The sequence below is a fragment of the Lacerta agilis genome, chromosome 18, assembly GCF_009819535.1.
Source record: "Lacerta agilis isolate rLacAgi1 chromosome 18, rLacAgi1.pri, whole genome shotgun sequence".
Taxonomy (NCBI): Eukaryota; Metazoa; Chordata; class Lepidosauria; order Squamata; family Lacertidae; genus Lacerta; species Lacerta agilis.
The window spans coordinates 4,488,783-4,511,690 of NC_046329.1; the positions used below are offsets into that span (position 1 = coordinate 4,488,783).

At 45.8% G+C, this 22,908-nt stretch overlaps 1 protein-coding gene across 3 annotated transcripts in view; it reads right to left on the reverse strand.

Moving 5' to 3' along the window:
• The window catches only part of KDM4B (lysine demethylase 4B), a 147,036-nt gene that overhangs the window by 21,400 nt on the left and 102,728 nt on the right, over positions 1–22,908 (reverse strand). The window contains exons 10-13 of one of the 3 annotated variants that reach the window (XM_033136950.1): positions 20,128–20,624; positions 12,988–13,108; positions 7,648–7,826; positions 962–1,175 (exon numbers count right to left, since the gene is read on the reverse strand). In XM_033136950.1, coding sequence (XP_032992841.1) covers positions 962–1,175; positions 7,648–7,826; positions 12,988–13,108; positions 20,128–20,624 — 1,011 coding nt within the window. Of the gene's footprint in view, positions 1–961; positions 1,176–7,647; positions 7,827–9,277; positions 9,396–12,987; positions 13,109–16,484; positions 17,075–20,127; positions 20,625–22,908 lie in introns of those variants that run through there. The other 2 variants (XR_004425788.1, XM_033136951.1) reach the window with 2 other exon arrangements.

Sequence of the window (22,908 nt, forward strand, 5' to 3'; positions counted from 1 at the left end):
GTCAAGGAAATAAACCACTATCTGACTTTTAGAAGACATCTGAAGGCAACCCTATATCGGAAATTTTTTAATGTGTAATGCTTTACAATTTTTAATGTGGTGTAAGCCGCCCAGAATGACTGGGGAAATCCAGCCAGATGGGTGGGGTACAAATATTATTATTATTATTATTATTATTATTATTATTATTAATTCAAGTCTCAGTAGTCATGAGGCTCCCAAAGAACAGGGAACAGAATGTGAAATGCTGCTCGTGTTCACTGACAGCCAGCCTCAGCAGACAGGTAAGGGGCAGCAGAAATAATTGAGCCAAATTCACAGAGAAGAAACAAGGCAGCAGCAGGAAAAATGCTCATGGTTGACGAACATTTAACCAGAGGTCAGAAAGATGAAGGAGAATCAGTTGAAGACAAAAGAGTGACATTAAGATACAGCGTAAGTGGCAGAGCACTTGATCTGCAGGCAGAAGATCACAGGGTTGGATCCTGGCATCTCCATTTGGAAATATCAGGTAGAAAGTGCAATCACTGGAAGGGATCCCAAGGGTCTTGTAGTGAAATCCCCTTGCATTACAGGAAACAGGACCTCTCTGTGTCTTCAAGACACAGACCTCTCTGCCAACCACCTGGGCTATGTGGACAAGCCTGATCTAAGGCAGCTTTCGATGCCTCTGTGCTTTGTGATGGGAGATTGGCCGAGGGCGGAGACAATGAAACCCAGAGAAAGGCAGTTCTAAGCACGCACAGACCTCCGTGGAAATCTACATCCCTCCCAGGGATGCTCTCGGGTGGCTGTTCTTACCAGGTAACCTGTGCTGCAGCATCGGGTGGAGCGTGTTTTTGTCCAGTGCAATGCTGCAAGGCAGAGGGGGAAGGATCGACAGAATTTCTGATGCTGCAAAAAAAAAGGAAGGGCCAGGCCCAAAATGCAACCACAACAGAGAATCTCAGCATAGACTTACTGGCATGGACCTGCAGGCAGCACTTGGCACAGGAAATCAAGGGGCTGCTTCCATCCTCTCCGATGTAGGAGTTGGAAGGCAGGGGCTCTGTGTTTTCGCCACTTGAGGTGAAGCACATCTCAGGAATCAGAGGCCTGGTCTTCTGCTCGTATTTCAGAGGTGGCTGGAGCGAGGAGCTTTCTCCAGGGGCAATTGGGGCTCTCTCTTTTTCCAACTGCAAGGAGGGGGGGAAATACACCCTCAAATTACTACTGAGCAGAGCTTGCTCATCACCCAGAGAGTCTGGAAAGCAATTATACAGAAAAGCCAACCTCTGATGATCACATATCAGGCCCCCGTTGCTTTACTGTTCGTTCCCTTTTGCCATGGAGATAATGCAACTCCATCCGATTTGATTTACACAACTTATCTGTCTCATTCACCATAAAACTACTCAAAGGCCTGGGTTCAGATGTAACGGAAAGCCATTTCCCCCTATGTGAACGAGCTGCAGTGAGCTTTGAGTTCACATGTTCACACCACTTCTCTTTTGCAGCTACAAGGAGATGGGAAACGCTTGATAACCATTTTAAACAAGTTCTAGTTCCCCATGCCGTCTGAACTTGGGGATCTTCAGTTTGTTTAAACCCTGGTTAGAGAGAAGTCAAGATCAAACTGTGGTCTCATGATCTGGTTTACTCACTAACTAGAGCTAGACAAACCACAGCCGAGCTCAGGTGTAAACCTCAAAGAATTGTAGAGCTGGAAGGGACCCTGATGGTCATCCAGTCCAATCCCCTGCAATGCAGGAATCCTGCCCACAACTATCCCTGGGGTGGGGTGGTGGTGGTGGCCTCGAACCACCAATCTTCTAAGTGACAGCCAGACGCACCAACCCATTGCTCCTCAGGAAGCTGTGGTTTGGTTGAATCTCCTTTATTCCAGTCACAAGGAGATGGGACAGGCAGCGAGCTAAACTGGGGCAAAAATAGGTTTTATTTTCATGTGAGTCAAAGATGCACACACACCTGAATGTGCATTTGTGTACACACACAGGCTGGGAGCCTCAATGGTGCTCCTCTGGAGGCTTCACCTGGGGCAAACAACCCAGCTAGCACCCCCCCCCACCGCCCGCCACCTGCCCAGCCAGTTATGGCACCAGCTAAATGACACAGTGGGGAAATTCACATTGGAGGAAAACATGATAAAAAATAATAACAATTCCTTCCAGTAGCACTTTAGAGACCAACTAAGTTTGTTCTTGGTATGAGCTTTCGTGTGCATGCACACTTCTTCAGATAAAACAGGGTTTCCCTTGAGATCTGAATTGAGCTGAAGTGACTCACATTGAAAAACTAAGAAAGAATACAAACAATTTAAAAATCTGTAAAGTTGTGTGTCAGCTTAACATGGGATTCTAATTGATGTGACATTTCTTAAACTAAGGAGAAGCCCCACCCAACGGTGCAGTCTTGGGGAAGAGGATGCAAACAGTTTATCACGTCTTCTTGGTGCCAGACCTATGAAATGCTGCAGCTGACACATCCCCCAATTTCAGTGGAACCATTGAAAAAAAATCAAGGGTTCATGGTGGCCGCAGAATGAACTGCAGATAAAGAGTATGGGGGAGGAGGAGGAGGAGAAAGACATGGTATCTTTTGTAGGAGATGGATGGGCAAGGGAGGGAGGAAACATGAAAGGGGGTGGAGAAGCTGGGTGGGCAGATCCAGTAATAAGCCTTCAGGGAGGAGACAGAGGAATGAGCAACCAGGCAGGCTTAAGCAGGGGCAGTGTCTCATTAGCCTTGAGAAACATCAATTCAACATTTATTTGATGCTAACTGCATGGCCAGCACTACAAAGCATTTGATCCATCATGCTCAGAGGAAGGAGCAAAGGAGGTTCACAGGTAGGTGAAAATGCAGAAAGGGTTACACTCTGCTGTTTTCTGAAGGAGTTACGACAGAGAAGCAGGTTTTGGGGAGAGAACAGGACATTAAGAAAGGGCATGAATTTAATGAAACATGTGTTAAGAGCACATACTTCTACTGTGATCATCAATCAGGAACAACCATCATGTCTTGGTTCTCTGTGCTCCCAACTAGCCTGGAATCCTAATTTTGCCCATGCAGTGAGCTTATTCAAGATCACTTCATATGGATTATCTTGCCCTGTAACTACTTTGGTGGCGGGGCAGTGAAACAGTGTGGAGTCCAGGAGGGTTCTTGCCTCCATTTCAGTGCCTGCTATGCCACAACAAGGCAAGACAAAGGGAAACAGAACTTGTTTGGGGCAGCTTTTGCTTTCTGTCCTTGAGAAAAAAATATGAATTTATTCCAAGCAAATGCCAGCAGAGAAAGGAACCACTGCTCATCCCACAAGAACAATGAAGCTAAGAGTCACATTTGTTGCTACTTTCCTTTCCCCAAAGGGATTTGTATCACCCAAATGCACCAGTTGCCAAACATCCTTTGAAAAGGGTTTTGGGGGAAGGGATGGAAGAGACAGAGATGCATAAGGAGACAGACTAAAAGCAAGAATTGTCATTCCTCCCCCACTTCCTTGCAAATGTCTCCTCTTTTTCAGCAGGATTCTCTCTCCAGAAGGGCACCTCAAGGCTTCTGGTAGCAAAACCAGCACCGAGGGACAAAGGATTAAACAGAGCCCAAGGCTCCTTATAAATTCATTGCAGAGCAGCACTGTGCAGTGAAAGGGAGACACACTCCATTGTCCAACAGCAAGGGAACTCAGGATGATTCTCATGCCCCCACAACACACTTTCATTGCTAAACTTTGGCTTTTAAATAGTGTCTACCCATGTGCAAAGGGTGACCTTGGTAAGGTGGGCACAAACTGAGGCCAGCATTGGGAGAACCATCAATTCATTATGAAGAAACTGAAACCCCAGCAGCAAGCATGAAATCCCATGTCCCTTTACTGACTAGCACAGATCTGCGTTGTTTCGTCTGATAGAATGATTTATGCCCAGGGATGGATGCCCAGGGATGGAAAGAGGAAACAGTTACAACGAAGGAAGACTGGCAATTAAAATTGATGCAGTACGCCGAAATGGTGAAACTTGACGGACGAATAAGAAACCAAGAAGGGAGACTTTTAAAAACAGAATGGGGGAAAATATTGACTATTTGAAGACGTGTTGTAAACAAAGCATTAGCAGGATTGACATAAACATGTGCTACACAACTTGGGACCTGTTCATCTAATGAAGTGTTTGCTTCTGCATCAAGCCAACAAGCTCTGCAGTAATCTTCGGAGGCATCTGAGGTGAAGCAGGAAGCAACCAGCAACCAGAGAGAGGATCTTCTTTTACGTGGCTACTCGGCTTATCGAATTCTCTATTTGGGAAGTCTTGCCTGACACCTATGTACATATCTTTTTAGCACCAAGCAGAGATCTTTTCATTTTCCATTGCTTTTATTTCCTGAGGAGTTATAGCCACTGGTTTTATTCAGCTTATTTACCCATTGTCATTTATTGGCTATTTATGATTTTTATTGTAAGCTTGTCTGTCAGTCACTGAGCTGAAGGGCGGCACAGAAATCCAATAATTAAAATGCAAGTGTTGTCTTCCTAGATCACACTGACAGTCCATCTATTCTAGCTCTTGTTCCCAGCAGTGGCCAACCAGAGGTCTCAAAAGAGCTCACAAGAGGAACATAAAAACACTTTGTTTGCACCCTGCATTTGGTCCCTTGAAGTGTCCAGAGGTTTCTTGGCCTGGCTGGGCTGGGGGTGGATGTTGAACCTCATGATTGAGGAGATTTATTACAGTAGATATGCCTTTCCTCCTTGCAGCTTGCCTCCTGCAACCCATTTCCCTGCAATGTGTTATGATGTGGGAAGCGGGGGGTGGGGAGTTTTGGGTGCAGTTAGGACTTCCTCTCGGTTCCCATAGTTCCCACTTCAGGTGAAATGAACTTCCCAGAATACTATATGATGCAGTGGGATTCCTTGGCAGGTTATCACTGGGAAACCAATTTTACAGAAAACATTAACTTGAAGGTACAGTGGTGCCCCGCTAGACGAAAATAATTCGTTCTGCGAATATTTTCGTCTAGCGGTTTTTTCGTCTAGCGAAGCGGCATTGTAAATCGCGGTTTTCGCTAGACGAAAGAAGAAAAAAACCCGAAAAAAATACGTCATGCGAGGCAGCCCCATAGACTTTTTTGTCTTGTGGGGCAGCCTCCCACTAGACGAATGCCTTCGTCTAGCGAGTTTTTCGTCTAGCGGGGCACCACTGTAATCAGTTTAAGGCCACTGATAATCTGGAGGTCGAGCAAGGTGAAGCAAAGATGGCTATTGCTGCATTCCCCTCCTTTTGGTCCCTCCTGGATAACTGGTTGGTTGTTATGGAAGACAAGAGCACTGGGCTAGGCTGGTCTTTTGGCTTCATCTAGCTTAACAAATGTTACAGCTATACCACCTCCAGAGTGAAGAGTTCTGTACAGTAATTTGGCTGGCCCGTGTCCTACGTGGTCTGATTCCTAATGTACTTTTGAAACGAAAGGTAGTGATGATTAGATGTGGTGCATTTAGTAAGTGCTTAACACTTGGCTGTTGCTAAGGAAAAAAAAACAGCACACATCCCCGCCACCGCAAACAGAACTTCCCAAATCTTGAAATGCCAGCAACCGCTTCTGTTAATCAATGAAGCTTGGACTGTGCCCAGAAAACATATACAAATATTATATGTTACTTACCCTGACGATAGGGAGATTAAACCCAACTTGATGGAGAAGAGAGTGTTACATTCTATCCTTCCAGTTCCTGCTCTACAAAGTGAGGCATGAGCCCCAGATGATCACTAAATTGCACCCTTCAATTCAGTTACTGGCCAATTAAAAAAACACAAGTTCTTCCACATCCTGCCATGGTTTAAACATCAGTAGGCCTTAAATATTTTACTACCGATTGCCACCTGAAGGGCCAAGGAGACAGTGGTACTATAAATAGCTCCTCCTCTGAACAGCTGGAAGTCAGATACCTGTATGTAGGGCTGACCCACAATATGGCCATCTTTAAACAACTCCCTCTAAGGTGCAGTCTGCACATGCAGCAGAAAAGGGCACCAGAGCACGGAGGGGGTAGACAGAACAATTTCTGATTACAGGAGCATGCTTTTAAAAAAAATGCTTTTCAAACTTGCAGACAGGAAAAACTGACAAAGCGGGAGGAAGGCTGGGCTAGAACCTGAGTGGTTGCCTGATATGCTAGTTTAGCATTTGCAGTGAAATTTCACACAAAGTAAATGGTATAACCTGGGGCGTAGCAAGGTAAATTGGTACCCGGGGGCAAAAAAAAATTTGTTACACCCCCCCCGAGGCATAGGAAGGTCAGGTGGTACCCGGTGCAGAAAACTTCTTGTCACCCCCCCCATTGATCTCCCCCCTTGCAAAAATGGTTTTACGTTATTTCATATTTTCTTACAAAGGAATAATAACAAGTAATAATAATAATAAACTTTTATTTATATCCCACCCTTCCCGGCCGAGGTTGGGCTCAGGGTGGCTAACATCAAATACATAACGTTGGTATAAAATCAAACAATAATTAAATTACCTCCTAAAAACATCTCAAAATCAAATTAAAGTCTAATTAGATGGCTTTCCACAGGGTTAGGGTTGGGAACAGTAAGTGCTCCACTGAAGTGAAATTTCAGCCTTCACGACATAGGAAAACAGCCAAGTGAACAGCTATTTTGGTGGAGGAGGGTCAAGACATTAACCGATATGCATGAAATTTCATATATAGCTATATAATCCCCAGTACAGTAAGATAAGACCTTTGGAGCAGGCATTTAAAAAAAAGTTTTTTATGAAGCGCCCTAGTAGGGCAGTAATTGTTCCTTGATAATTTGTCACTCCCTCCATTATGGAACCTGGGACGACCCGCCCCCTACGCCCCCTTGCTACGGCCCTGGGTATAACACGCCTACAATACGGAGTGGGGCAGCCCATCTCAATCTGACACATGTAAAGAGCCAAGGCTGACACTGAAGATCCATATGTTTGGGGGTACTGCTGCTCTGGCTTTCACGAGGGAGGAATCAGCAGGCTTGGGGGACCCCCAAAGCCTGCCGAAGTACAACAAAGATTTAGGGGGAAATGAACCCTAGACGGGCAGAGAACTCCCCCAAGACTGGCCACAGAATGCTCATAGACTGTTGCTGGGGCAGGGTGGGGTTATGTGAACTGGAAGGGGGAAATGGGTGGGAAGGGTAATGGAACTGAGTATTCTGGGAAAGGTAGACTGGAACAGGGACATGTATTGCAACTTTTGGCTAATCAGAAATCAGATGACCAAGTGCCTATTAGTTTGGAAGCAAACTGAGGTCACCCACAAATGATATTGATGACACCACCACCAGTTCAACTAGAGGTGAGTATTAATAAATCAAGCATACACCGATCTGCATAACTGCTGGCATGCAATGTGACCAAGAAGAAAGCTGCTACCTCAAATATTGATATCAATAGATGAGACACCTACATACTTACTGTTCTTCACCCAAAGCTAGAAAGGTGAAGCACGCCGGAGTTATGGTTCTTCCACAGGGGACTTAAGAGCTTTTGAAAAACCTTACACACCTTTCTAAAGGATTACAAAAGCATTTAAAGAAATTGCTTGCTGGTTGAGGGGACCTTGGGGTATTGTGTGCTTGCTCCTCTACTGAAGCTGCAGAATTACCTGATTATATGGATAAAAGAGGGTGCAGATGGCGCAGTATGGCTCAGTCGATGCAGCAGCAGCATTGAATCGCCTCTCCGCAGCAAAGTTGGGTGCTTTGTTTTTCCACAGCAGGGAAAGCAAGGACTTCAAGGGCTCAGGGTCACCAACATCCTCCTCACCAGAGAATGGGAGGGTTTCTAAAGAACAATTTGAAGAGAGAGAGAGAGAGAGAGAGAGATCAGGGTTAGGTACAGAGGCAGGAACAATGACTAGGGATGCCCCACTTTGTAAGACCAATCCACTCAGCCATAAAGGAGACATGATAACGAGTCATCCAAAAGCCAATCAATTAATGAAATAAACAAACACCCATTTTTTTGTAAACATGTACCTACCAAATAACTGAACCCTAAGCCTAACTGAACTTTTGTTTATCAAAAATATAAGCTTAGACTTCTGGACCTACTCAACCTTAATGGCTGGTTAAAATAATTGTAAAAAAAGAAAAGAATATAAAGTGACAAGCAACCACAGTACTGCTGTAGAGAAATCAGCTGGGGTTAGCTAGCCTTCAAGCAGTCCAACTCCAAACCATCCTAAAATGTCAAGGAGGAGGCAGTAACTTTTCAGTGCATCAGAAGAAGTTCTTATCTCCTCTTTGTCAGCTGGCTCAGGATCCATGTGTGGAAGCCATTACTGGCTACAAGCTACCTCTAGAATCCAAAACCGCATGTCTTTGAATGCCAGTTGCCAGAGAACAAGGGGGAGAGAGAGGGCCACTGACTTCACGTCCTGCTTAGGAAACAGGGTGCTGGACTAGATAGGCCTTTGGTCGAATTCTGCAGGGCTATTCTAAAGTACTACTACTACTACTACTACTACTACTACTGTACCAATAATGATGATGATGATGATGACAAACAACAACAACTGCTACTTTATTATTAATATGCTACCCATCTGATTGGGTTGCCTCAGCCACTCTGGGTGGCTTCCAACAAAATATTAAAACACAAAAACCGTCAAACATTTAAAAACCTCCCTGTGCAGGGTTGCCTTCAGATGTCTTCTAAAGGTCAGATAGATGCCTATTTCCTGACATCTGAAGGGAGGGTGTCCCACAGGGTGGGTGCGACTACCAAAAAGGCCCTCTGCCTGGTTCCCTGTAACCTCACTTCTCACAAGGAGGGAATTGCCAGAATGCCATCAGAGCTGGACCTCAGTGTCCAGGCTGCTGGAGACACCCCTTCAGGTACACAGGTATAACATGCACTTGGTTAAAAAGTGAAGGAAGCAATTGGCACACTATCTGTCTGGATTGTTCGGCACAGAGTGCTGTTTCCCCAAACACTTCCATGCAGGCCTCTCATTTCCCAGCTTCCCTCCCCATGCACAGTGGTCTTGTTTGTATCGGTAAGAGATGCTCAGTTCACAAGTGCTGCCAATTCGTTGATGGGGAGCAGGAAAAGTCACAGAGTTTTATGTGGCCTCAAGCCCCCGAGAAGCGCCAGTGCTTCATGGTAAGATTATCCTTCAGGTGGGAGGCAAAGCCTCCTGGCTAAGATCTGGCAAGCCAATGGGTAGAGGTGAAGCTATCACCAGAGACAGAAATGATACAAAGGATAAAAAAACTGCTGCCAGCTGTCACCTGCAAACCTCTCCCCTAGACGACTGTGGAGGTGCTGTGATGCAATCAATGTTCACTCCATTCTAATTGTTCAGGGGAAAGCTGTCAGCGAATAAAATGTCGATATCTTGCACAGATTCTGTGAAGGAATGGAAAAGCTAGTTTTCTGGCAGTTAATCTATATTGTAATGCAACCAGGGACGTTGTGTGGTGGCTAAGTCAACGAAGCCTGATTGGCAGAGCTGTCTTCATGTCAGAGATAGGCAGGAGGGCTGCAGCTGCTTAGGGTATGAAGAGAGGTAGGGCAATTCAAACAGCCCAGGAGAAGGATAGGCCTAAGAAAAGTGGAGGGCAGGGGAATAAAATACAAGGAAGCTGGAAGGGGCTTGCAATGGGAGTAATCTAGAAGAACAAGGGAATGAAAAAAACCCAGAGGGATGCATCTGAGAGAAGGGCAAGAAGAGAAAGGAAGGAAGTGTGCACATGTAGTGACTTAAAGTGGCTAACCAAAGTATCTCTTCTGTGTCTTGCAATGAAAACAGACCATTGGGCTTAATGTGATAAGTTCCTTTTTTCACAATGTATGGAAGGTATGCTCAAATGTGCTGGTCCTACTCTCTGTAATAGAAAAATTTGCAATTCTGCTTTGTAACTTGCAATCCTGTGCAGGAGAGACTTCCCAGTTTCAACACCTAGCACATCAGCTAACAGTGAATACTTTCAGATATGCGAACTTCTCCTTAGCAGCAAAAATAACAGCAAAGAGGAAACAGAAAAAGAGGTATGGAGTATCTCCAGGCCCAAATAGCACTGGCTGAGAGTTAAATACCACCACCCTACTCTCCCCAGCAGAGAGAACCAATTCTCTGGGGTGCACAGCGTGTGTGCCACCCACTGCAAAACTTATCATGGCAAATCCAGTGTTCCACTTTTCTACAGTGAATGAGGATATCATTGAACTAAATGTTCAAAAGCTGCAGCCACCCCAGGGTGCAACCTCTAAGCATGGATTGTCCCCAAACCAGAACTAGTTTAGGAGCTGTGCCTGTCCTAGCACCCAGAGCTGATGGGGAAGGGAGAAAGGAAGTATTCCTCTCTTTGCCCGACAGCCCTGGTGACAGAGTAGAGCCCAACCTCTACCTAAAAGAGGAGATGGGGTTTCCTGCCTTTCCCTCAGGGAAACAAGGCATCTTCAGCTGGTCCTGAGTCAGGACCTAGATCATGACCTCCACCAGCAGAATGTGGCATGTAGGCCTTGTGTCATCCTAATGGGGTGGAAGAACTCCCAGTGGAGTGATGCTACTCTCCTCTGCAGTCTTGGGCACACCACAATACCCATGCACCTGCCTGCAATGACCACCCAGCAAAATCGAAAGCAACACGATGGCCAGAAACAATTACAGTATAGAATATGGAATAATGCAAAACATCAAAACTATCAAACTGATGTCCAACTCTGAACTACATACTGTATATTCTGGCGTATAAGACTACTTTTTAATCCAGGAAAATCTTCTCAAAAGTTGAGGGTCGTCTTATACGCCGGGTGGAGAATCTGCGGTCGAGTATATCTCAAACTCTTTATTTTAACTGGAAATGTTGGGGGTCGTCTTATATGCCCAGTTGTCTTATACGCCGGAAAATACGGTATGACTTATTCAAGGACTTTCAGAGACTTCAGTTTGATAGCTTTGATGTTTTGCATTATTCTATAAAGTTTTCTATGCTGTAACTGTTTCTGGTCATCGTGTTGCTTTCCATTTTGCTGAGTCAGTTTGTTTGTTTGTTTGCTCATTGCAATGACCACCCAGCAGTGCCTCAGCCTCATCATCATATAAGTGCAGGTAGGTGCCCAAGGCTCTGAGAAGACCATCACACACCTTTGGGAGCATGACTTTCTGGGTTCAGTTTTCCATGCAGCTGCCCCACCCACATCTGCCCATGCCCCTTTCGGAGGAATCTATCAGTAATGTATGACTACCCTCCCCTGCCTGCACCAGAAGTGTTACAGCTGCACTGCTCATCTGTTTAAACTGCACCAGCAACTCTGCCCTAACTCCCCTAAGGGGAAATGATGAGGGAAGAGAATAGAAACAGGCAAACGGAAAAGTTTTGCAGAACTCCATCAACACCCTGTCCCTTGGCACGAGACAAGGCTGGAACTGGAGGAGTCTCTCCCACGCATTGTGGCAGTTACAAATCTGATTAGCACAGCCTTGCGGATTCAAGCACTTGAGGATAATCCTCTTCACTGTGGCAGGGACACACTTTGTTTCGAGGAAGACTTGAACCATCAATCTGGACATAGGATAACAATGACACAGCATTGCCCATTTCTATAGTCATAGGGAAGGGGGACCTCTGGCTCCTGAGCACTTTCCACAGTCCACACCAGGTGTGTGTCCATGTATGCACAACTGTGTGTCTGATCATGTGCTAAGAGGCATGTATGCTTGGCCCTGCCTGCTACTGGAATGTGCCGCATCCCAATGTCAGGAGCTACAAAGTTGTTCCTTTCTGATGCCCAAATTCTAAAAAGGAAGCCACTGGCCTGTATTGGCAGATGAAACTCCTGAAATGCTATGGCACCTGGAGGATTAACGGATTCCTTATGGAATGTGAGGTCTTGAAAGATACAGAAGACTTGGTTGGCTATTATGATTTACTATTGCTAATTAAATTTGTTAGTCACTTTTTCTTGTCCAAGGCAACTCAAAGCGACTTACAACCAATAAACCAAACAAGCTAGAAACAAATCCACATAAATACATTAAAATCAAGGGAGTATATGGGAGGGACATTAATAAATCTCACCCACTCTAAAAGGTAGTTAAGAGGCAAAATTATAGAGGAATTATAGAGGAACATTTCTGCCTGGCAACTAAATATATATAATATGATGGTACCAGGTGAGCCTCCCTGGGGAAAGCATTCCACAAACAGGGAGCCACCACTGAAAAGGCCCATTCTCGTGCTACCACCCTCCAGACCTCTGGTGGAGGGGGTATCAGGATGAAGCGACTCAGATGATGATTGTAGGGTCCAGGTTGGTGCATACGGTGAAGAGATGGCCCTTGAGGTATTGGTTCCTCAGTCAGCAAGCAGCCAACCAGACAGGCAAGTGAAAAACTGAGGGAGTCAGCATGGTGTAGTGGTTAAGAGTACTGGACTAGGACCTGGGAGACAAGGGTTCAAATCCCCACTTGGCCACGAAGCTCACTGGGTGTGACCTTGGGCCAGTTACAACTCTCAGCCTAACCTACCTCACAGGGTTGTTGTGGGGAAGGGGAGAAGTATATACCATCACCTTGGAGAACAAGATGGGCTAGAATGAATGAATGAATGAATGAATAAATAAAAATATTCTGGTGGCCTTAAAGAGATGAACAATGAACACTTAATAAAGAGCAACAAATATGGAGTGTAATGTCCTCCCTCACTCAACAGGTTTGTATGCACAAGGTCTCAAGTTCAATCCCGGGCATCTGCAGTTAAAAGGCCCTCCGTTTACAGGTTATGTGAAAGAACTTTGGGCTGCTGCCATATCCTGAATGTTTGGATACCCACTGGCTGACAGGAACAATACTACACCTACCAGTGGAGATAAAGAGGTAGGTGAAGACACGCGCACACACCCCTACCTCCATCTACCTGGGAATATTTCCACCAGGAAAGATGGGGAGGGTTGGACAGCATAGCTGGAAGGTGCTTGGAAGAACCTGTATACTTACCCTCATCACTTGAAGCTTCCTGTTTCACCACAGAAAGTGGGGAGCGTGTGGGTGGCTTGCCTAGTGGGTGGCGGCGACTTTTCTTAATCTCCATCTTCAGTTTAGAGAAAGTAGAAGTTGTCTGGTGGGGGGGGGGGACAATGACAAAACAATACAACCATATTATTTCAATATATGCCAGCTAACTCAGGATGCTGGAAGCAAGGGGCATGTTACAGTGAAAAGCTTCAAGGCAGGTCATCGCTGCCCTCTGCCCTGTGGCGATACCAGGTCAGTAAAGTCCTGCTAGTTTGCGGGGGGGGGACGGGGGACGGGACATAGTCAGAGCTGTGCATCCCCTTATGCTACAAAAGCCCAAATTCCACAACAGAGCAATGTAAACTCTGAAAGTGAACATAGTATGCCTATTCAACAGGACTGTTTAGCAATTTTGCTTAACCCAGCTTGCTTCTGCCACGAATGAGGAGCATGGAACTGAAAGGCCTCTTCTGCATTGCACATATGCGCGTTTTCAAGCCTTTCTCCACCACCACAAGGACTAGAAACCTCAATCAAAATCAAAGCAGAAGCCCTCAAGGCCCTGAATTCTACAGCAAATCCCTCCCCTTGCACAGGACTGCAAGAGCACGTAGCACATCTACCTTTGAGAAGGGTTACAGTTCTTTTCTATATGGATAGGCCAGCGTGAAAGTTCTGAAGACCTTTTTAATGCCATTAGAGAGAGCATTTGGGCAATGAAAACAGCTAATGGGGGGGGGGTTTGACAAATTTTCTTTTCTCCAAGAGGCTTTTAAAAGAAAGGGCTTTCTCAATAGTGACACTCCACTTGTGAAACAGGCTCGCCTGGCACCAGTCTTGTAGTCTTTTCATCCCCAGATGAAAATCTTTCTATTAAAACCAGGTTTTTTAGAACACTTGTGGTTTTTATAATCTGGGCGTCTCGGTTTAACAAGTCACATTTTATTGCAAAGAATAATTTTTAGATGCTTTAAAAACAACAACAACTGGGCAATATCATCCAACTACATCACACTCAGTTATGACTAAAATATCACCTATTTTGTGTTGATTTTCAGACAGTATTTTATTTTGACTTTTGCCAACCTTCTAGAGAAAGGGAAGGGATTGCACACAGGCAAGGGTCGCACCCATGCCACAGATTTGAAGCACTCTCGTGCCACTTTAACAGTCACAGCTTCATTGGTCCACCAAACTAAGTGTTGTCTATAAGCTGACTGGCAGCAGCTCCCTGGCGTTTCAGATGTGAGTCCCATTCCTATCTGGAGATGCTGGGGACAAAATTTGAGGCCTTAGTCTGCCAGATCCGAACTATGGTCCTTTCTCCCAAGATAAAGTAAGAGTCCAGTCATCCTGGTTCTAAGAAAAAGAGGGTCAATTTAAATAGGAACTTAGAAAACTGCCCTAGATCAAGGCAGACCGCTGGTCCATCTTGCTCAGTCTCAGGGTTTCTTACAGGGGTCTTTCCCAGATTTACCAGGCGATGGTGGCAACTGGGTCTGGGGACATTGGCATACAAAGCAGTTGTTCTACACTGGGCAGCTACAGCCCTCCCTCTAATGAATGGTCCAGATGGAGAACGCTTCACTGTGCTGGCTGACAAGGAGGTCTGCTAACGTCGCAAGATACACATTCAGGCTCTTGGGCTGCATTCTGGAGAACATGGTGATTCATGGGCATCCAGGAGCTGGCCATCTCCACTCCCGTTATAGCGTCTGTTCAGGAAGGCTGGATTAAATGATGCACAGAGCCGGGAGAACCATAACTGAAGAGTTCTTGCTGACACAAGCTTTTCATTTACCAGGCAAACTTCACGTCCCAAGTTGAGGCACCAGCTTGTTTCTCCTTCCTCATGCGTTGTGTTCAAACTCCTAGTAGCTTTCATAGCAAAACCAATGAATACACACAATTGTCACACCTACCTGCTGACAAGATATGCACACACACACACACACCCATCTGAATTTTAAAGCCCACAAGGCCAATTATGCTAGAAATGCTCTGTCAGAGAAAGGGTTGCCTAGCGATGGTGACTCAGTATCGGCACTCCAAGGAAATTCAGTGTGTTTTAGTAATTCTCAGTTCAGCAGTGGAGAAGAGTCAGGGGCCTTTTCTTCATCTACATTCTTTGTGCACCACTGAGGGGGCTGTGTGGGCTTTTCATTTTTATCCAGAAATCAATCTACTGTTCACTTTAAAAAAAAATGTGTCAGGGACTGTGCTAAGGTAAGGTTCGTGGAATGCTGACTGAGTATACAGTGCCAGAGAAGGGCCTACCAATCACAACTTTTTATGCCAAAACAAAACTCAATAGGTAATCCATCTAGAACTCTTTTTATTCTCAATGCCAATATCCATGGGTGAGTGGAAAGGAGGAAATATACACTTTTACCACCCACACTGGTTATTTGTTCCATGGAACAAAGACCCGTGGAAAGTAATGGCTCAGTCAGTTGTGTCCTTTAGTTTCCTCAGTGTGTGCGTGCGCCTGTGTGTGCCTCCACACCCCTACAAAGGTTCAGTCACATGAGCAGTTTGAAGCAATACAGCTCAGACACAACTGTGCTGCTCTTATGTCTTGGCTAGAGAGACAATCCAAACACCTTTGTTCTCTGCTTCTGAGAATTGGGACAGTGTACGAAGGGGAACTGCAGGAGGGGTTCAGTATTTGCTGCTCTGGGTTCTGGGGGGAAAACCAACCTCACTACAAGGGAAGACAGCCCTGCAGTTATTTCCTAGTTACACATTTTTATAAAACACTTCACCACTTGGCAGCAGAGAAGCAAAGCTCTTCTGGAATGCGCCTCTCGTTCTACCTTTTCGGGGACATTACCCTGATGTAATGACGTCTGTCAGCAAGGAGTTCCCAAGTAGTTCAGCCACATGTTGTTTCTCTGTGGAACGGCAAGCTCTATGCTCCCCTGAGACGGCAGCCCTGCTCTTGGCTATGGGGGGGGACCTATTCTATGACAGCTGACACTTTTGCAGCCCACTTCTACTACCACCCCCAAAAATATAATTGCAGCCTTCAAAGTGTGTTTCGTTCAAGGCCCAAACTGCCCCCTCACCCCCCTATTCTGCTCCTAGCTATCCCCAGCTTATAATACTACTAATGCATTCTTCTTCTCCTTCTTCTTCTTCTTCTTCTTCTTCTTCTTCTTCTTCTTCTTCTTCTTCTTCTAGTACACAACTTTAAGGAAATCCTGTGACGCCAGCATGCATGGGCCAATAAGGGATAGAAACTCTGATGGTAAAAAATGCCCATCTTTAAAGAGCAACGGGGTATTTATGCCAGGGAAAACCGTATGTTTACAGGCCCTCCTGCCCATCGCAAGCGCTGCCCTCCATCACCACCTGGGGCTGCCAAGCATAGGTTTCATTTGTTTCTAATGCTCAGCCAGATGGTCTTACATCAAACAGACATGGAATAGCAGCCTAAAAACTCAAAGGGGGGGACAAAGAGACCACAAGGATAGAAAGAAAATGAAAACAGCAACACCACCATTTATTGCCAGGCTACAAGCCACAGGCACTTCACAGCCAGACAGTGTAAAACATTGCACCTGCTCCGCCCATGCGCTGGCCAGCAGCACAAACACGGGCAAACAAGAGTTCTGCTTTGGCATCAGGCACTTAACACGTTGCAGCACAGTCTGATTTCTTGGAGGCGTCTGGCGCAGCCAGCCATGGAGAACTCCCATGAAGAGCCAAATGCATTCCAGCGCCACTCAGGACTGGGCAGAGGCACCCAGAGGCGGCCCCGTTAAGCCCAAAGGATCTTGTTGATTTTCAACCGGATTTTTCTCCAGTCAGCCGCCACTATGTCCGAGTACTGCTTGTACAAAAGGTGCCTCAAGCGGGCAACCACGTTGTGTGGCAGAGCGCGCTTCCCTCTGCCCCCGCGATAGCTAACAGTGCTTCGCCACCTCCGCAGCTCATCCGGGGGGACCATACGGGTGAACAAAGCTGCAGCGTATCTCGCTGGCTTGCCGCTAACTCGCTTGAACAACTCCCGCCTCTCCCTTCTAGGGATCCTCCACAAGGTGATATCATCCGAGCGTAGGACTGCCTGCAACAGGTGAAGGTGCGTTACTTACACTGGAATGTGCAATGGCCACCTCCCCACATTAGAAAAAAATAAAAACACATCCTGAATCACTCAGAACCTGTTTACACTATAGCTCACTGCACCACACTCATCTGGGCAACCCTGTTCACATTCCAGGGGCTGAGGGTGGAATGTAGAGTTCGAAAGGGCACATAATTCAACACAGACAAACAATTCAACAAAGGAACAGACAACACACAACAAGAGCACCCCAAATTTCTTGGGCTTTGGAGAGCTGCCTGGTTTGCTTCAAGTTTATCTCACTTCAACAACGGTACAGTGTTTCTTTGCTTATAAGAACAAATTCTTCCCTATCAATGGATGCCTTATTAAGGTCATTCCTCTTGGGCCCTGAGGAAATGCTATACTCAAGGAACGACGTGATATAAAGTATATAACATGAACATAAATGACCGTGTCATTAAGCAAATCTCTCTGCTTGGAGAGAAATATAATGGGGGCATGTGGGGTGGGTGAGGCAGGGGTGATGGTCATGTGAAGAGCCAGTGTGGAGTAGTGGTTAGCGTACTGGACTAAGACCTGGGTGACCTGGGGTTCTAGTCCCTACTCAAGTTGTGAAGCTCTGTGGGTGACTTTGGGCCAGTTGCTGTCTCTTAGCCTAACCTACCTCACAGGGCTGCGGTGAGGATAAAATGGGGAGAGGAAGAACCATGTATGCCACCTTGAGCTCCTTGGAAGAAAGGTGCAATATACATGTAATAAAATAAATAAAAAGTCTACAGGCCAACTGAGTGAGCCACTTAAAGGCTGAAGCAGGTGATATCACCGGCCAAAAACAACAGGTCAAAGACAGAGTCAGATGAGAAGCACACAGAAAGAAGAGTCTGCCCAGTGAGCTGATGGGGCTTTGTCTCAACAAGAAGCCATTTCAAACTCCTATAAACCTGACAACATCACATTGCACTTTCAAATGAACTGTCTGTAGCCACCAATTCCGACATTGCATTCTGCAATTCACTGGGGGAATTCCCACTTGGCCAGAGTCAAACTCTAGGTCAAACCTCTACTCAATGGCTACCCAATTTAAAAGGAATTCCAAAAACACAAGACTTACAAAGCCACTAGGTGATTTACAGAAGGGTAAACAGATTGACTAAATATACAAAACCCCAAACTCCTTTTAAAGTGAGGGTAGGCACTGAACATTAAGATCTGATGAACTCGATTCAAAGCACACTGTTTCAAAATCGGTATAATTCCTCTCAAACACACAAACCGTGAGAAAATGCTACAACAGGGAAGTTCTGTCAGGACTCTGCAGACTACAAGCCCACAGGGTGCCCTTTTTGTCCTCTTACTGTGTGCAAATGCACACAGAACACATTTGTGGCTGAAAATATATATATATGTAGCAAATTTCCTATTTGCCACCATTCAATTTCTAAGCACCAAGTCCCTCCCCTCAGTCCAACTTTTTGAACTATGTGCATAAATTATCTGGCTGAGGCAGGGATCATTCCTTCTGCTGGAGCACAAGATAGCAAAAAACACATCAGAAGGGATGTGATGTGCTCAAGAGCTAAGAAGGAGAACAATGCTAAGCAAGCCTTGCAAGCAAGCCCAAAATTGTTTGTACTAGCCTGCCAATACCTAGATGGCCTGAAACGACGAGGATCAACTAAGCTTCACTGCCTTGTCACCTGGGGGGTGATTCTTAGTCCTCACAGTTGGGGCTATTTCATGTTCGGATTCATCTGAGGGGGAAAGCACCATTAATGTCTCTGAGAAATAATCAGTTGTTTGGGGATGGGCGAGCACTAAGCCATTCCTGTCATCATCTTCCCGGCCCGGCAAGTTAAACACATGGTGTGCACAAACCATTCAAGCATCAACAGGTTATCAATGCTGCATCTTCAATCAGAAGACTAAGTTATGATCCAAAAAGGCAATCTCAATAGAGAACCCATGTTGTTCCAGTGACAAGGAGGTTTGGCCTCTCCCTGGGCTCAGGTCTGTCCTCTGCTATGCACTGACTGTGAAGACACAAGCACTCTGTTCCCCACCAGTGAAATGGAACCAACAGTGACCTATCTTGCAGAGCTACAAAAGAGGTGCTGGATTTGCATATATATTTTTTAAGAATGCTATAAGGCAGCAGAGGATTTCGCCAAAAAACATTTCTCTTTGCCAGATTTGTTTGGGAAGAGCAGCCTTGTGCACTAGGCAACAGAAGTCTCATCGTCCTGGATGTGGGGGATTGGAGCAGGGAAAGAGAGAGATCTTGAAGCCTGGACTTCAAGCACCAGCACAGGTCTACAAGCTGATTACACACAGGACACACAACCAATCCACAGCAGGCACAACTGCACCATTAGCTTCTACAGTGCACTGGCAGTGATAGCAGCATGGGATTACCAAGCACTGCATCAATCCTCTATTTTAAAAAAAGGAGTGCTTTGTGGAAAGATGGGTATGTCCCATCGCTACTAGGGACTGGCAGTTCAACCAATATTGGCTAAACCTATTCTACACCTCTCTGGGCAGGGAAGACAGAGTGACATGAGCAGAGAAGGGAGCAGAAGGAAGAACAATGACACACCTGGAAGAAAGGAAACCAGCCCCCTGAAACATCCTACTGTATATACAGACAAGAAGCCCATACCACTGTCACTCATAGAACTTCCTTATCTTTCAACCAGGTTCTTACAGGAAACCAGAGTCAACATTAAACAGTGGAGGGCGCTGTGTTTGAGGCCCAGAAAATAGTGGCTGCCTAAAAGATTTCAGGGGCCCTTTCACTGTGCGTCATCAAAGGGAGGCGTGGCATGGAGCACGGCATATAGGGAATTGAGGGGTTTATGGTGCAGCGGCATCTACGCAACTTTTCAAGGACTGGTTTGGAATGTGGTGGGTGGCTGCTTCTGCTTCCTTGTCCACTAAGTTTGGAGGTGCAAGGAGTTTCAAACGAGGACCTAGAGAAACTTGCTATACTCTGATCTGGCTGCTTAACCATGAAACGTTAATTACACAGACCCCAGCACACTCAACACTACCTGCAATTTACTAGGCTCAGCAGGCACATCTGCGTTTTCTCCCTCGGCGCTCTCGTCTTTCACCCCAAGATCCAAGGGGGCCACCTGCTCTTGTGTGGCGAACCTCTCAAGCATGTCTTGGGAGGAGGCATGCTTCTTTTCCGAAGATGTCTTTTTGGGCCGTGGAACCACAAAGAGCATTGGGATAATGCGGCGTGGCTTCAACCCTTCCTCCTCACCAGGAGCTTCGGAGGGGAGGGCATCGAGGGCAGGCATTGGGGGGATGCTTTCCTCCGCTGATGCAGACTTGGGGGACTGGGCTTCAGGCCCCCCCTTCTCCGAACGGACCTGATGCTGCCCCTCCCGCTGCTTCAGCAAAGGTGGCTGTGGGAGTAACAGTGGAGGCAGACGTTGTTGCAATGGGAGCTGAGGTGGCTGGCGCAAGGGGTGGGGGTGCTGCTGCTTCTTCTTCCTCTCCCCTTTTACTTTTGGGATTCGGGTCTTCGGCTTGCATTCACCTGGTTTGACAAAAGAAGGTGATCAGTTCCAACAAGGCTACTGCCAAACTCACAACAACAAAGCCTCACTTTCAATTCTTCCTTTCACCCCATAACCATAATTATTACCCATAATTATTACTAGCAACTCCCATGGCAGGTTACGACGATTTAGAATTCATAAGTTAAAACATTTACAAGAAGTTACAGTCACAGGAATAGGGAGGGTCCTGAGCACACACATTTCAGGAGTCAAAGACCAGGGTGTAGCGTTTGCCCAAAGCTGTACATTTAAATCATCAGACACAACTCTGCAGTGAAGGAATCCTACAACATAGGGACTACCACAGAGAATTCCCTCTTTCGGGCCACTCTCACCTGAACTACCAAAATGGACTTTTGCTGATCTTAACACCCAAGAAAGTCTGTACAGAAAGAGGCGGTCTCTTAGATCCCTGCCTTAGATTCACAATTCATTATCATCAGACATTCCCAAACCAGTATTTAATCTTAAATACTCAGCTTTAAGACCAAGATCCATGCCACCAATTTGGTGATCAGTGCTACACTGATTTTTAAAGCTTTAAGAGCTAAAAATCACCATGCTGCTGGTGCTTAATTGGAAAATTGATAATAATATTGCACAACAATTGATTTCAGGGTGGATTACAACCTCACTAAAGCATACCAGCAAAACAGCACCCATTAAATCTACCAAAAATTAGAATCAGCCACCTCTGTGGCAAACACCAGGGATGGAATTCTATGTCACACGAAGAAGCCTGTTCCACCAGTGCAAGCATTTCTGCTTGGCAGACAGAACAATATCTCATTTCCCAGTGTGGTGTTCTGGGGGTTCTCCCAAGTTGCCCAAGCAGATTTGGGGAGATTTGGGTGGGGGGAACTTAGCTGAACCTGGCCCAGGAAGTCTTAACTTGGCATCTAAATGACAAACAGGGCAAAATCGGTCACATCTCTCTGGGGCTGAAGTTCCACAAATGCAACACCAGTCAAAATCGCCTTTAAAAATGCTGAGATTCTCTGGATTTTATATAACACACCAAAACACCCTCTTTCCCGAAGTCTCTGATAGTGCAGGGAGACAAAGCAGAGCTTCTGCTAAAACTCTTAATTCCATCTCTGGGCTACCAACACCCTCCTTGTGTAGAAGAATACATCTCTCACCTGTTCCCAAGACGGGTGACATTCAGTGAAGTCATGCTTCCAGTACAAATGATTCAAGAACGCAGGCAGGTTTTAAACGAAAGCCTGCAATGACTTTCATCTCCTCTCTCAGTGTGAAGAGAACAGGAGTTAATGTGAATTAAGGGGTGGCACAAACTGAAGTAACCGTTAATGCAAACACGGCCTAAGTGAGTGATGAGAAAGTAGAATGCTCACTGTCAGGCCAGAGAGAATGAAGAGTGAACAAAGCCTCAGAAGTGACCATGAAGAAGTTATAAAACTCAACATATAGTTTGGGTAGAAACATAGTCCATCTTTTATTTTTATTTTTTTTAAAAAACCTATGTGGTTTCCAGATTGCTGGGGTTCAGTTTCTTCTACTACTCTAAAAAAAGATCTAAGAACAGGCAAGAGCTCCTTTTGTGGCAAAAGATGAGTCTTGGCTCCCCGATGCCTTCAAGCCCAGCAGTCAGACACTCAGTTTAAGTTTATTCCATACACATAAGCCCTGCCATTACACGCTGGGCAGTCAACAAAACTTGGGAAATGAGGCATTGAACAGAGACCCCTAAATCACTTCTCTGCCAAACAGCTTCTCCTGCAAGGTCTCTGAAAGCAGCGGCAGCAATGTAGGACATGAATCAAGCCAGGCATTGAACTGGGGTCTATCACAAAATGCCGGTGATGCGTTTTTTCTTTTTTCTCCCAATCCTCTCTTCTCATCTCTTTCCTGCCCAGTGCCCCCACCCTGCTCAGAAGCCAACACCATCCATTTCATCTCCCCCCCCCGTCAACTCACGAGTGCACTTTTGAGATCGCACGGACACTCACCAGGCAGATAGATGCCTTAGTATTTTCCCATCTGGACAGAGGGCCACCCATAAAACAAAAGAACACTCCTTACCCCCAATTGCCACTTTGCTTTCAGAGTATTCCAGTACACATACACCCCCAAATTGAAATTTCTGCCAGCCCCCCAGTGGGTCATGATGCCTCGAAACTGCCGCATTTATTGCATTTGTAGTGAATTAATGGAACTTTATTCCCCCTCCCCCAGTAGCTTCATGAATAAAGTTATCAAGTCCATTCAAGGGACAGTAAATAATAGATGTTCCACCGA